This window comes from Trachemys scripta, chromosome 12 (genome assembly GCF_013100865.1).
Source record: "Trachemys scripta elegans isolate TJP31775 chromosome 12, CAS_Tse_1.0, whole genome shotgun sequence".
Taxonomy (NCBI): Eukaryota; Metazoa; Chordata; order Testudines; family Emydidae; genus Trachemys; species Trachemys scripta.
In genome coordinates this window covers 23,649,742-23,663,923 of record NC_048309.1, presented here as the reverse complement: position 1 = coordinate 23,663,923, position 14,182 = coordinate 23,649,742, and the positions used below count along the sequence as shown (strand labels likewise).

General features: G+C 42.3%; 1 protein-coding gene across 5 annotated transcripts in view; it reads right to left on the bottom strand.

Moving 5' to 3' along the window:
- PTPRT (protein tyrosine phosphatase receptor type T) overlaps positions 1–14,182 on the bottom strand; it is a 707,111-nt gene that overhangs the window by 172,002 nt on the left and 520,927 nt on the right. For all 5 annotated transcript variants that reach the window (XM_034787359.1, XM_034787363.1, XM_034787360.1 and 2 more), the window contains exons 10-11: positions 4,384–4,585; positions 523–625 (exon numbers count right to left, since the gene is read on the bottom strand). In XM_034787359.1, the coding sequence (XP_034643250.1) occupies positions 523–625; positions 4,384–4,585 (305 nt within the window). The remainder of the gene's footprint in view (positions 1–522; positions 626–4,383; positions 4,586–14,182) is intronic.

Sequence of the window (14,182 nt, the reverse complement as noted above, 5' to 3'; positions counted from 1 at the left end):
GGTGGACTGGGAGCAGCGGTTGAGATTATAACCTGAAGGCATGAGGAGTCTAATTAGGTCCAGATGCTGAACTAGGGCATAGACAAGTTTTAAGGGTCCTTGGGGTATTTCTAGTATTATTTACAAAATCATAATATACAGAAAGACCTTTTGTACAACTACGCTCTTACTAGTTATGGAAGGCCTGAAGCCCTGCTAACCTTGGCAAGGCGATGCTAAAGACCCAGCTTCCCAGTTCATGATTCTGCATATGGTTGCTCCAACCCAGCAAATACATCTGGAGGGGATACTGTAAGGTCAATAACCAGTGCCACTGTATCATCAATCTCTTCTTAAGTTTAACTTCAGAATGCAAACAGGTGAGGGTATTTGTAAAGAGGTCTGAGAGGTAGAATCTATAGCACAGCTGCCTTTTACTGAGCATACGTCCCGAGCAGCCACATTATCAGACATGAATGACGTGGGTGTGTGGCTTGCATGGAAAGAAAAAGCAGAGAGAAATGAGAAGAGGGAACCTTTTACCTGACAGGTGCTCCACGGGACTGAGCAGGCTTCAACATGACTGTGATGGTAGTGTCCGTTTCATTCAAGGGGGAGTCCGTGTCGTATTCAGGCATAGATGGTGCTGTGGCAGAACAGAGACCAATGTGTAAATTATCCACTAGTTTTTGTTTTCAGTAGCTTTGGCAAAATAACACGAATCACTCTTGCAGCCTGGGTAGCATTTTTCATCTGAGATGTTGAAATACTTTTACAAGCATTAAGGGTGGAATTTTCAAAGCTGTTTAAAAGATTTGGACACCCACTTCCCTTTAAAAAAATAATGGGAATTGGACTCAAAATTTCCTAGACGGCTTTGAAAATCTCTCTCTAATTAGTTAAGCCTCAACACTCCTGTGAAAATGGCATCATTCTCTACATTTTCACATGAAGAGCCACACAGAGGTTAAGTCTTATCTTGGCTAAAGGTCACATAGTGTGTCAACAATAGAGCTGAGATAGAAGCCAGGAGTCCCAACTCTTATTCTCCAGCATTTATCACTAGATTACACTTCCTACACCTGAGATGCAACTTTCACTGTTTAGGCCTGAGCTAAGCTGAACCTTTGTGAGCTGTAAGATAAAGATTTTTAGGGAGGTGTGGGAATTAGCCAGGTTATCTCATACTCAGCACCATAGTACTGTCACAGACACACATACAGAACTACATAGTCTGTATTTTTGGTATTAAGTCTACCCACTAATTAGTACTGGGGACATTTTCAGGAAAACAAGATATTGACTTTCTTATAAGTTAGTTTTTCTGCTACCTATCTCCCCTTCTTGCTTCCCCACTTGAAATCAGACTCCTGTTTGGGACAACACTATTTTTTGCTGTGGAAGAAGTGCAGATACCACAAACAGCATTAGGATTTCGGGTGGGGAACAAGCAGCAGCAGCAGCAGATGAATCCTATAAGGCGCAAAGATCCAGGTTTTGTGCAAGTGCCTTTAGCTAAAAAGAACATGGAGGGATTAAATGCAGAAAATATGTTATCTGAATAGCCTAGTTCCAATCAGTGCAGCTATAACTCAGAAAAGTGACTTGGTAAAACTGCATTATTGGAGGTCCTATATTTCTCTACCATGACCTCCAGGTCAAATCAGCCTTTTTACAAGTTGATGATGTCTCAGAAACTGAAAACTGTCAAGATCCTGGTTTCTATTAGTGGTTCTGCCACTGACTTATTTTGAGGCCTTGTGCAAGTCACTTAACTTCCCTATTCCTTTAACATCCTCCCATCAATAAAATGGTGATGATTTTATGGGGGAAATGAATCTCTGAAATCTTTATATAAGAAACTCTATATTAAGGAAGCATTTAAATAAAAAGCTTGTTATAGGACAATTACCTTAACTATGAAGTTTTATTTGTATTTCAATATTTTCTAGCGATGCACAGCCTATTGTGCCAGATGCTTTACAGGCATAGTAAAAGACTGTGCTGGCCTCAAAGAGTTTACAATCATACTTTAAGGCAAGACAAAATCGGTGAACAAAACACACATTGTGGAAGGACTGGGTAACAATAACAGGGAGTGTAATTCAGTGATCAGTATTTGCATTAGTTACCATGCACATGCAGGGGACATACCAGTTTTTCCTTACACTTAAAATATGAAACAGCTAAGTGATAGCTTGGCAAATGTTGGCTTTTTGGCAACCACTGAATAGTAACATAATTACTATACAATTGCATGGTGTTTACTATTTTAGGGCCCACTGAAGTCAACAGGAGTTTTGTCACTGACTTCAGCAGGAGCAGAATTGGGCCCTTAATAGTTACCAAGAGATTATGATGATAAACATATACACACACACATTGCGGCAAGATATGCATACCTGGTCATTAAAAAAAATTACCAAAAAGTCCTATAAAAACACCATAATAGGTGGAAACATGTTAGTAATCAAAAGCCCAACACAAAAATCCTTATTCCTGAACGCTGCCTTCTTGGGCATTGGTTTTATGACAAGCATAATGAGAGCTTTCAAGTTGTGAACACAGGAGTGGCCAGGCGATGAGATGATCTAATGGTAGTGACTATGCTATTGCCTGTGTCAATACCCACTATGAACCAGATGTTTCAGAAGCCTGTGAAGACAGACTGAGCTGGTTGCTCATGTGCAGTCAAGTGGGGGGGTTACTCTAACTTGATGTCTGAATATTCACTGAATGCTAAAATAAAAGCAAATGGAATCAGAGAGGGAAAGGCACTAGCATTATTGTGCAATCGTATCTTTGTTATGTTACAAGTGTGCAGAGTGTGCACCGTCTTCTTCTAGTGATAGGTCCACATGGAGGCTAAGAGTCTATGTGGCTGATATGAGCTAATGGAGTTGCTTCTTTAGCTCAAGTATGGAGATCTGAACTTTTGTGCTGAAAGTCAAGGGTTCAAACCCTGCTGATGATTAGTGGAAGGAATGGTTATATGATGCTTTCTTGATGCTTATTCTCTCATTTATGTCTAGTGCATTGGCAACATTGTCCTCTTTCAAAATTTGTTAATAAAAACGAAGCAGAAAAGTGCATTGCAGTGCACAGTTTTATAAGGCAGTTGGCTATGATTTGGGGCATCGCAATTGTCTGAGGACATCTGCACACTAAAATTCTGCAGTCAAGGTTTGCCTTAAGCTTTCCTCTGCTAGGTAAAGATACAAAGCAAAGTCAAAGGTATTCCGATTATTCACTGTTCTCAAAGAGGTGAAAAAATGAACCAGGCGAATAGCACGTTATCCCAATGCTGTCATTTTAATTGTAAAATCTTTCCATAAATCTAATCCAGCACTTGGTTCTCCCCTATCCAATTCCTCTACCCTCCTCTGAAACTCATCTAGCAATAGCCTCCTCTTTCTCTGCAGGTGAAAGCGCCTTCTTCTGTGCAGCTCCTGCAATCTTTAACAGCCTTCCTAGGCATACCTGCCTTGGACTCTCCATCTTTTCTCCAGTCCCATTTGGAAAAAAATACCTTTCTCCTTGTTCATACCTCTCCATTGCTCTATCCTTCTGATATTATTTAACTAGCTCCATTATCACTCCCTGTGGAGCGTTTTGAAGATACAAGACAAACATTTTCAAAGAATTCTCTAAAACTAGGCACTCGGTGTAAATGTACACTCAGACTCAGGGAAAAACAAATGATGTCATCTAACACATTGTCTGCATCTACAAATCAGCTATTTATTATTAGGTACTATTTTCACACACTCCATCAAATATGGCTGTTGGGGGGAGCCCACATTTAAAATTTGCTCCACAGAGTTTGTATGGTGTTGAAATTATCATCATCATACTTAATATGGGATACAACCATAAATTCCCTTATTAAATCCAAAAGACAAATGGTATTTACACAGTTGCTCCAAACTTACTTTAAAATGCCTAAGCACTCAACACACCCACACAATAATATGCAGTTATAGGCATTGATTAGGCACTTACAACAGGACTAGAGCTGGGATGCCCAAAACCATGTTTCCTGAGTCCAGCTGGATAGACAAGTAACTAGCAATGAACCCTTTAAGAGTCCACCCTTTTATAACTTATCTGTCAGAACCTGTGTGACAATAGTCACTGCTTCTTGAATTCCTTTCTTTGCTGAAACTCGTTAGAACCGTCTTTGATCATGGGGGCTTTTCTTCAAAGATTTCCATCCTGTATTTACACAGACTGCAGAATATATATATTCTTCAGCCAAGCTAACAACGCTTTATGGAGCTATCTTATCCTACAGACAGAGATACTATGCCAAGTCATTTGTTCTTGCTTTATTCGTTTGTTTAATTTGGATCTACAAAGGACAAACCAAGGCCAGGCCTCTTCCCTTCTCCCCCAGTGCCATACCTGAAATTTTAGTTGCGATCCGTGTTGTGATGGGAGGCCCGAAGCCCTTCACTGTGCTGGCTTTGATGGTGAACGAATAGGTAGTACCTGGATATAACCCTACAAAGAGGTGGTGAGTTTCATTCCTTAGTTTGAAGATCTTTCCCCTCTGGCTGGACAAGTCAGCACTGGGATCTAAGGACCCAACAGCTTTGTATGTTATCTGCAAATAAAGAACAGATAGAGTCAGGGTGGTTGTGCTGACATCAGAATTGTCAGGCGAAAAAACAGATCCGGTTTCATTATCTTCCATGAATGGGTTTTTACTTGGACGCTGGAGATCCAAGCATGATCTTTCATCCAAAGTTTCACTTAATAGAGGGTCTGATATTTCACTTCCATTACCAACAGGCTCAGACTGCAGCATAAACTGATTTAAGAAGTGGATGAACAATTTTTTTTTAAAGAAATCTCTTAATTTCTTCAGCCAAATTAAAGTTGACAGCAGGATTTTCATGAATATTTCTGGTGTAATTCCTTCCCCTCACCCTTCTCCCTGTGATGTGAAAAGACTCGTGGGAAAAATTCCCATCAAGTATTTTTCCTGCCAGCTAGTGGCCTGATCGAAAGCCAATTGAAGTTAATGGGAGTCCTTCTATTGACTTCAATTGGCTTTGGATCAGGTCTAAAACAGAAAGAATTCTGGACCCAGAGAGAATATTCTTTTAAGAACATGAAATAAATACCGTGAAGGCATTACACAAATTCCCCCCTCTCTTTGCCTGTGTTTTTGAGACTGTTTCAGACTGATTTTTTTTCTGGCTTTGTCCTTGGTTTTGAGGGTTTGTGTATGAGTGCTGTCCCTGATTTCCACCTTAGAGTGTTGGCAGAAAGGTACGGATCCAGACAGATATTCATGAGTACATATATTGCTAGTGATAACACACCTTTAGAGAAATACAAGCCCAAAGCACACCTTTGAAATTCTGTCTGAGTTCCATTATGCCTACCAGTGGCAAGTCTGTGGATATACAGACATTGGAGGTAAAACTCATGACTTATTTACCAGCTGATTCCTTCCCTATGTTTCAAATTCAATCCAATGGTGGCTCAGTTTCAACTGAACTGTCAATATAATATACTGTACTCTACTGCTCCCCTAACCTTTCCTGATATTACAGGATCCTTGCTTATTTGTAATGAAACACTATGAATAAATCAATGTATTTTAATATAGCAAGTCTTCAATTTTTTATGAGGGTCTTCACGAGAATCTAATTCCTGGATTTGCCAGAAAAAGGCTTTGAAAATTCTAAGTCCCTCGTATTATGACAGGAAGAAAACGTTGCATTTTGAAGAAAAAACAAATATATAATGTTAAAAAGGAGTATCTTATAACAGGTCTGAAAACAGACAGAGGCCAATTCTTACTGGCACCATGCAGGAGCAGCAAACAACACTGTTATTTAGACAGAGGCAGATCACAAAAGAGAAAGCTGATACACAGAGAATAGGTTGGATTACAGGGAAGAAGAGTGAATTCCACCAGGATCCATAATGATATAGAGCAGCAAGAACTGAGGAGAGTGGCACCCTCAAAAGCAGCTCTATTAAATCAGCTTGTCAGTATTTTCAATTTAAACTCACTATTTTCCCAAGGAACTATACATTGCAATTTATTTTGTTGCTACTTACCAGCAGCTGGCTATACAGAGTCAGATCTCAGGACAAAGGGTCATTAAAAAAACCACAACCACTGGAAGCAGAACACTTTATTCACCTTCGGGGGCAGCGCAGAGGGAACAATTGCAGCTGCCTTAACAAAACATTTTCAAAGAGGGAGCGGAAGAGAATTTTAGGTAAAACACTGTTAGGTGCTGAGGAAAAGATCATAGCCCTGGCTCTGCTACAGATGAAGCAAATTTAAAAAATAAAATTTATTCATTCAGTGTTTAGTTTTGAGTCACAAGCAACAAAAAAACTTCAAAAACAGACTCAAACGAGAGACTGCTGAATTGGAATTAATTTGCAAATTGGACACCATTAAATTAGTCTTGAATAAGGACTGGGAGTGGATGGGTCATTACACAAAGTAAAACTATTTCCCCATGTTTATTCCCCCCTCCCTCCCCACGGTTCCTCACACCCAGGAGCACCGCCAGCTTTTCTGCCGCCCTAGGCAGCGGAAGGTCCTGCCCCGAAATGCCGCCGCGGTCGCTGCCCCCCAAATTGTAGCACCCTAGGCGACTGCCTAGGTCACCTAATGGGTTGCGCCGGCCCTGCTCACATCTTCTTGTCAACTGCTGGAAATGGGCCATTTTGATTACCACTACAAAAAGTTTTTTTTCTCTCCTGCTCCTGATCACTCTCGTTATAGTGTGTATGGTAATACCCATCATTTCATGTTCTCTGGGTATATATATATATATCTTCCTACTGTATTTTCCACTGCATGCATCCGATGAAGTGGATTTTAGCCCACACAAGCTTATGCTTAAATAAATGTGTTAGTCTCTAAGGTGCCACAAGTACTCCTGTTCTTTCTACAAGCAGGAGAGACTGTTAACCTCTTGGAACCTGCATGCTGTGTTTGTACTAATAAAATGTAGAAACAGCATTTTTAGAATAGTCTTCAGGTGCTGGGTAGGAGTTCAGGGATTGGGAAATTGGGAATAGGATAAGGAAATTTCCAGCTCTAGGTCACTGAAAATCCTGCCCATATGATGGCCAGCCAGTATCCTATGTGAATTCAGTTAGTTGGCTCAGTACAGGTCTTAGCAGACTGACTGAATGCAACAATTCAGTTCACACAGACCATCCCATTTCCATCAGATGGTATTGACTTTCGATAACATTAGCAGGGAGACCACAGAAGAGAAGTGGAGGAATCTTGCACTACAACTGTCCTTCATCTATGGATAAATAGAAGAGGCTACTCATCAATAATCCATCAATCTTCATTTTTAAAAATTAACAAACAAACAAAACAACAAAAGAAATCAGATACTTAAGGCAAATGAAACTTCAGCAATATTTTCGATAAAAAGTAAGTTATGGAGCTTTACAAGTCAGATTCTGCTCATTAGAGTCTGCATGGAAGACTTGCATGGGGGGCACACAAACTATAGAGGAACTCAACTTGTGAAGTCTGGAACCTGATTCAGAGTTGAATCCAATATTCACCACAGTTTTGGTAGGGAGTAAGCAGCATTCCAGAGGGAGGGCCTGTTTCAGATTCAGGGTTGCAGTTTAGGCAAATTAGAGAGAGAGAAGCCCTACCAACAAAAGTTTTGATCCAGATGAGAATCTGAAGTTTCTCAGAGGTGTGAGCTTTTTGGGGTGGGGTGGGGAAAGGGGATTATTCTTGGTATTACTGTAGGACCTAAAGGACCCACAGGAGAAAGGCCGCATTGTGCAAGGCTATTGCAGTCATGGGTGTTTTCTGATCAGAGACTTCAGAGTGTGTGACATTGTATGATGGGTTCATGTTGCAAACAGAACATAGGCTATAATGTTATCTTACTTTTCTATAGTGCGTTTCATGCAAACGACGCCAAATCTCTTTACAAACTGTACAACCTACTTAGAATGTACAAAGCATTTTCACTTTTATTCCACTTACCACACACAACTTTTGTGAAGATTAGTTAATGTCTGCGCCGTCCTTCAAACACTAAGTGCTACAGAAACAGCAAGTATTATTATTCCGAGCTTTAAAACATAACATGACTTACGATGGAACATTTGACGCTTTCTTGCAATCTGACTTCACCATCAGTGACCCCATGATTGGTGTGCTTTCTTTATATATCTGTAGGCTTTCAATTAAAGTTCAAGGTTTTCCTCTGTATAGTACAATCAAATTAGATGCTATTGTGCGCTATTCCTTATAATCCATCTTCCCATTGCCTTAGAACCTTAGTGCTGTCCCTTGGAACCAAGAAGTAGCTCCCTGTTCATGTAAACTTCTATTTATCTAAACAAACAAATCCATTTTGTCACGTACAAAGCTTGGAATACACACTGTGTATGTCTACACTACAATGCAAGCCCAGGGTTCAAACCCCCTTCTGTCTATACACAAATCTCAACAACCTGGGGCTCAGACCCAGGAGCCCCCAGTGATGGAAGGCACAAGCCAGAGTCAAGCCATGACCCAAGGCGTGACGTTGCACTACATAATGTTTTATGGAAACACGCTTATGAGTGTGAATATGATGTAACTGGAATATGCTTTATGCAAAAGGTCTCTTGTAAGGTATCATTGCAAAGCTTATGATCTACTGAGTGTGTTCATCCCATTTGTTTGCATGTATTATTTCTATGTCTGGAGTTAGGAGAATAAGATATAAACTTGTATTACCAATGTAAACATATTAAGTGGAAGCCATTAAGGGTGCTTCAGAATCAATGACCTGTAAATGGCTCTGTTTACTTGCAAACCTTCCTGGGTACATGCGGGCTAGCCCTGGAAGAATGGAGGCTGGAGTCTCACAGGACAGGTGAACATGTCACCTGATACTGGAATCCATGTTTAACCTGGTGCTTTTCCATTTAGAAGGAGGGGTCGGGACCCAAAGAGACAAAAGATTCCCGCCTTGGGCCAAAGCTATAAAAGGGGGTGGAACAGAACAAAGGGGCTGCCAGTCATGAGAACACCCCTGCTTTCCACCTAAGATGTCCCCTGGAACTAACAAGGGCTGTACCGGGGAAAGGATTGTGACCAGACTAGGAAGGAGTCTAGTCTGTGAAAGAAGCTTATTGGAACATCTCCGAGGATGAGATTTTACCTGTAATCGGTTTCTTAATGTATTAGGCTTAGACTTGCATGTTTTTGCTTTGTTTTGCTTGGTGAATTACTTTTTTCTGTCTGTTATTACTTGGAACTACGTAAATCCTACTTTTTATACTTAATAAAATCACTTTTGTTTATTAGTAAACCCAGAGTAAGTGATTAATACCTGGGGGAACAAACAGCTGTGCATCTCTCTCTATCAGTGTTATAGAGGGCGGACAATTTATGAGTTTACCCTGTATAAGCTTTATACAGAGTAAAACGGATTTATTTGGGGTTTGGATCCCACTGGGAATTGAGTGTCTGGGTGCTGGAGATAGGTGACCCGCAGTTTTTGGTAGAAGTCTGCGGCTTTGGGGGCGTGGACCAGACCTGGGTCTGTGTTGCAGCAGGCAAGTGTGTCTGGCTGAACAAGGCAGGGTTATCGAGTCCCAGAGTAGCAGGGAAAAGGGGCTCAGAGGTAATTTCAGCACATCAGGTGACAGTCCCAAGGGGGTCTCTGTGACTGAACCCATCACACAAGGTTCAAGCCCTATTACTTTGAAGCGTTGACACAGCCCCACTAGATTCGTGCTCTGGTAGTCTGCCAAAAGTATTCCACAATTTCACAAGCCAACTTTCTTTGCCCTCTGGACAATCAGGATTGGTGAACAGTCAATTTCCCCCCACACTGAACCATAAACAAAGGGATAGTGTGGCCACATTTTGGAAGAGCACCAGGAAGTCTTTAATACGGGTGGTTGGACTTGGGCCCACATCATGCAGCGTAGATGCTGGATCCCCAGATTGGGACCCAGGGTTCAACAATTAACAAACCCTGAAAACAGAATTTTACAAGGCATATATTTTCTCAAAATAGTAAATATCAAATGTTAGGATCTTAAGCTTCCCCGCACCCACCAAAGTGCGGTTCCTGAACACAGAAATGCAAACCAGTTAGCAGAGCTGTTAAATATGGTCATCTTAAATGAAACATTGCTTTGTAGATACACAGTACAATTTTAAAATAGTTCTGCTGTTTAACTGGCACCCAGTGTAACAATTTCTGAGAAGCTATAGCACATCTGAACCATGTAAATCCATTAATTATGCGTCATGTCTCCTGAAAGTTTTATGTGCATCTTTTTTTTTTAAATACAGCCCAGCCAACCCTTCTGTTCCCCACTAAAACAACAGACTCCTTGACTTCTGAGAACACCTTTGAGCTGAAAGTGAGGAGCAATTTTTTTTAATGCCCCAAGAGTGACATCATCTTGTGACATGGACAATTGAGGAGTTGGGACTAGGAAGACTACTACTCATGACCTTGCCAGGATCCGAACTCAAGTCTCCAGGGACTGCCTTTCACTTTATTGAGTTGGGGGGAAATAAACCAATTCCTGACTTGTAGCTGTTTTTGAAAACACTCCTCTCATGGGTACCAAGAGTCAAGACACTGGAAACAGGACTAGTTTATACACTGTTTTTTTTTTTTTTCATATCATTGTACATGCAGAGGCACGTGGAATAGTTGTGGTGATGGACTCCCTGTAGAAGGGGCATAGGGAATAAGGATCCTCTGATGACTGTCAGGGTGTCAGTTCTTTCACTATCACACTCTGCTAGCATCAGACAGGAAGAAGGCAACCTTTTAATTCAGACAGAACAGTTTGTTAGCTCACACATTCACACACCTCTCCCAGCACTGAATGCTGGACTCACCTCCACAGTCCCCCCGGAAATCGGATACCTCCAACACACAGAGAAACAGACACACCTGCAGGTAGCCTGCCATTAGCTGATGGAAGCAGAAACATTGAAACATGAAAATGACGCTAAGGAAATCACTAATGACATCATATGAAGAGTGTGTCTTGGGGGCGGGGGCAGTTAATCCAAAGCTTTTTGGTATGCATCAGGTAACTTGCAGTACACAACTCACCCCAAAAGGATGTGCACGAAACACCTGTTCTATTTTCAATTCACATTGTGTGAACACACTGCAGCAGTTTGCTGAGAACTGAGGGCATAGAATTCTCAGGGGGTATTCTAAGGTATTTTGCTTTGTTGTGTGCAGGCTCTGACTGGTGTCTCGGCTGGGGTGTGCTATAATTGTGTAGAATCTTATCCAAAAAATAGACAGGTCACATGTCCCAAGCCAGATTGTCTCCTTTTACCCTTATTTCAATATACTTTCCCCTGAGCTGCTTGATCTTTATTGGGCATTAGTCGGCATCCCAGTCATGATACCTTGCAGGTATCTGCTTTGCAATGTCCACAAAGAGGTCTTTATTTCAGTGGCTGGCCACAGAAGCTTCCTGGACCGATGCTAGATAGTGATGAGATCCAGGGTTTCAGCACTGCTCCAAGCATCTTTGCAAAGCATCAGAGGGTCCTGTGGCACCTTTAAGACTAACAGAAGTATTGGGAGCATAAGCTTTCGTGGGTAAGAACCCAGTTGGTTCNGCACCCCTTTTTGCATGCTTCCAATTGCTATCCCACAGTGCTTGCAGGTTGACCCGTTGCTGGCCTGTCTGTTTACCTGTGGGCCCTCTTATCTTTGGTGTTGAGTTCCCAGGATGACGCTTCCCCCCTTTAAAAACTGACACGGAGCCAGATTTTGTTCATTTGCTTCTGGATCCCAGTGTATTGGCATCCTTGCAATGCAAGCACAACCCCACAACATGCTTTGCACAAGTATCAGAGGGGTAGCCGTGTTAGTCTGCATCTTTGCAAAGCATCAGAGGGTCCTGTGGCACCTTTAAGACTAACAGAAGTATTGGGAGCATAAGCTTTCGTGGGTAAGAGCTTTCATGGGTAAGAACCCAGTTCTTACCCACGAAAGCTTATGCTCCTAATACTTCTGTTAGTCTTAAAGGTGCCACAGGACCCTCTGATGCTTTGCACAGATTCAGACTAACACGGCTACCCCTCTGATACTTGTGCAAAGCATGTTGTGGGGTTGTGCTTGCATTGCAAGGATGCCAATACACTGGGATCCAGAAGCAAATGAACAAAATCTGGCTCCGTGTCAGTTTTTAAAGGGGGGAAGCGTCATCCTGGGAACTCAACACCAAAGATAAGAGGGCCCACAGGTAAACAGACAGGCCAGCAACGGGTCAACCTGCAAGCACTGTGGGATAGCAATTGGAAGCATGCAAAAAGGGGTGCACAGGCAGCACTGCAATTGTGTCCACATGAACAATAGATCAAACTAATTCAATTCCGAGCATATGTAGTCCACTTTGGAAGAGGATTCCAGAGTTCATGATAAACATGGAGTTAGCAGACAGTGATGGATTGCGTTGTGTGTATGCAAGTGTTTTCAAATTTTGATCCAGTTTAAAATCACAGTGTAGACAAGCCCAAAGTGAACTGCACATCAGTCATAGCTTCTCTCTCTCTCTTTAAAATAAAGGCGTCTCTCATTATGAGACCCTGCTGACCAGAGAACTGCATGATGCTGCTGCTTCCAACTGCAGGTGCAGTCCTTTCCCTATTGGAATCAACTCTATGTTGCCAGAAGGATAATTGGCGACCTTAGTTATGTGAACTATGAAGGTGCAGGGCCCTCCAGGGGCCCAGCACCAACACAGCTATCCTCTGCCAGGCAGAGCACTCCCCTCACTTCCAAGCTTGTGGTCCCACCTGACTCCAGGGCCCACAGACTACAACCATCAATCATTTCCCCAAGACCTTTCCTACGCTACATGCTTCAGTGCCTCTCCATGGCTTTTCACTCCATGCAATGGGGTCAGCGTCCACAAAGTCTTAGAAGCAGGTGAGTAGGAAGGTTTTCACAGCCTAAGTCTGGGTTCATGTAGGTAGGAGACTCTTTCGGGTACATATGTCATAGACATGTAGATTTGGGGACCTGGATATCAGTGGCGGAGAGCTGGATGGATCCATGTCTGCTATGTTGCACAGGGACGGCAAAAACTAACCCAGCCCTCTACATAGGACAACCTATATCTTGCCAACTCACCTAAGTTCTGCAGAACCTCTTAACTGAGAAGACCCGAGTCAACAATAAGGCTATTAATTTTTAATCTTGCTTCACATATTCCATTCCACGCTGTAATAAATCCTATAAACCAATTCCTATGTGACATCCCCCAAATATAAATAAATAAAAATAAATTGAGTTTTGGAAGCCTGAGAGAAAAATCCTTGAACTTGAAGGTGACAAAATATAGTTCCTTTCTTTTGCATAAAGTTAGACGTGTCACTGTATTGGGAATGCAGCATTTCCTGGGCAGACTCTAACGTGTGGCATGATTTAACGGTGTAAGTGAAACTCTACATCTGAGTGAAACTCTGTGGCATCACTTTTGGGGGGAATTTCCTTTGAATTCAGTTTGTCTGCACATCCCCCCTCAACCCAAATTTCAGGTTCCAATGAACCCATAAACTCAAGTGTGGGAGGCAGGCAAAACTTCAGAGCTTCACCTAATTTCACAATGAAACCAGATGAATCCATATGTTTTGCCATAGAGTTAACACTGGCATATGAACCAGGCTGGGCATCTCACAAGACTCAAGAACCTTAGCAACACTTTTGGAGAACCTGAGCTGAGTTTGCAACATTGAAAAGCATTCCTAAGAACAAAATGAACTTCAGGTTTCGTGGCAAACCACCCCAAAGCACTAGTTATTTCCCAAAGGACTGCCTGCCCTTTCCTCTTACAGGCTGGACCCCCAGCACAGTGGGCAGCAGTAGGCTTGGCAAGGGTGCTATCACAAGAGGCTAGATAAAACTGAACACACTCCAGGAGATTTAGATCAGTTCCAAATCCACAGGTATCCACACCCAGGGCCGGCTCTACCATTTTTGCCGCCCCAAGCAAAAAAAAAAAAAAAAAGCCGCCCCGGACTATGCCGCCCCAAGAATGGACGGCATGCCGCCCCTTAGCATGTGCCACCCCAGGCATGTGCCTCCTCCGCTGGTGCCTGGCCCTGGCCCTGTCCACACCCCAAAGACACCACAATTAGCACTAGCTGTTCCCTAGCTGCTCTCAGGACTAGGCCCTAGAGTCTGACTTACCC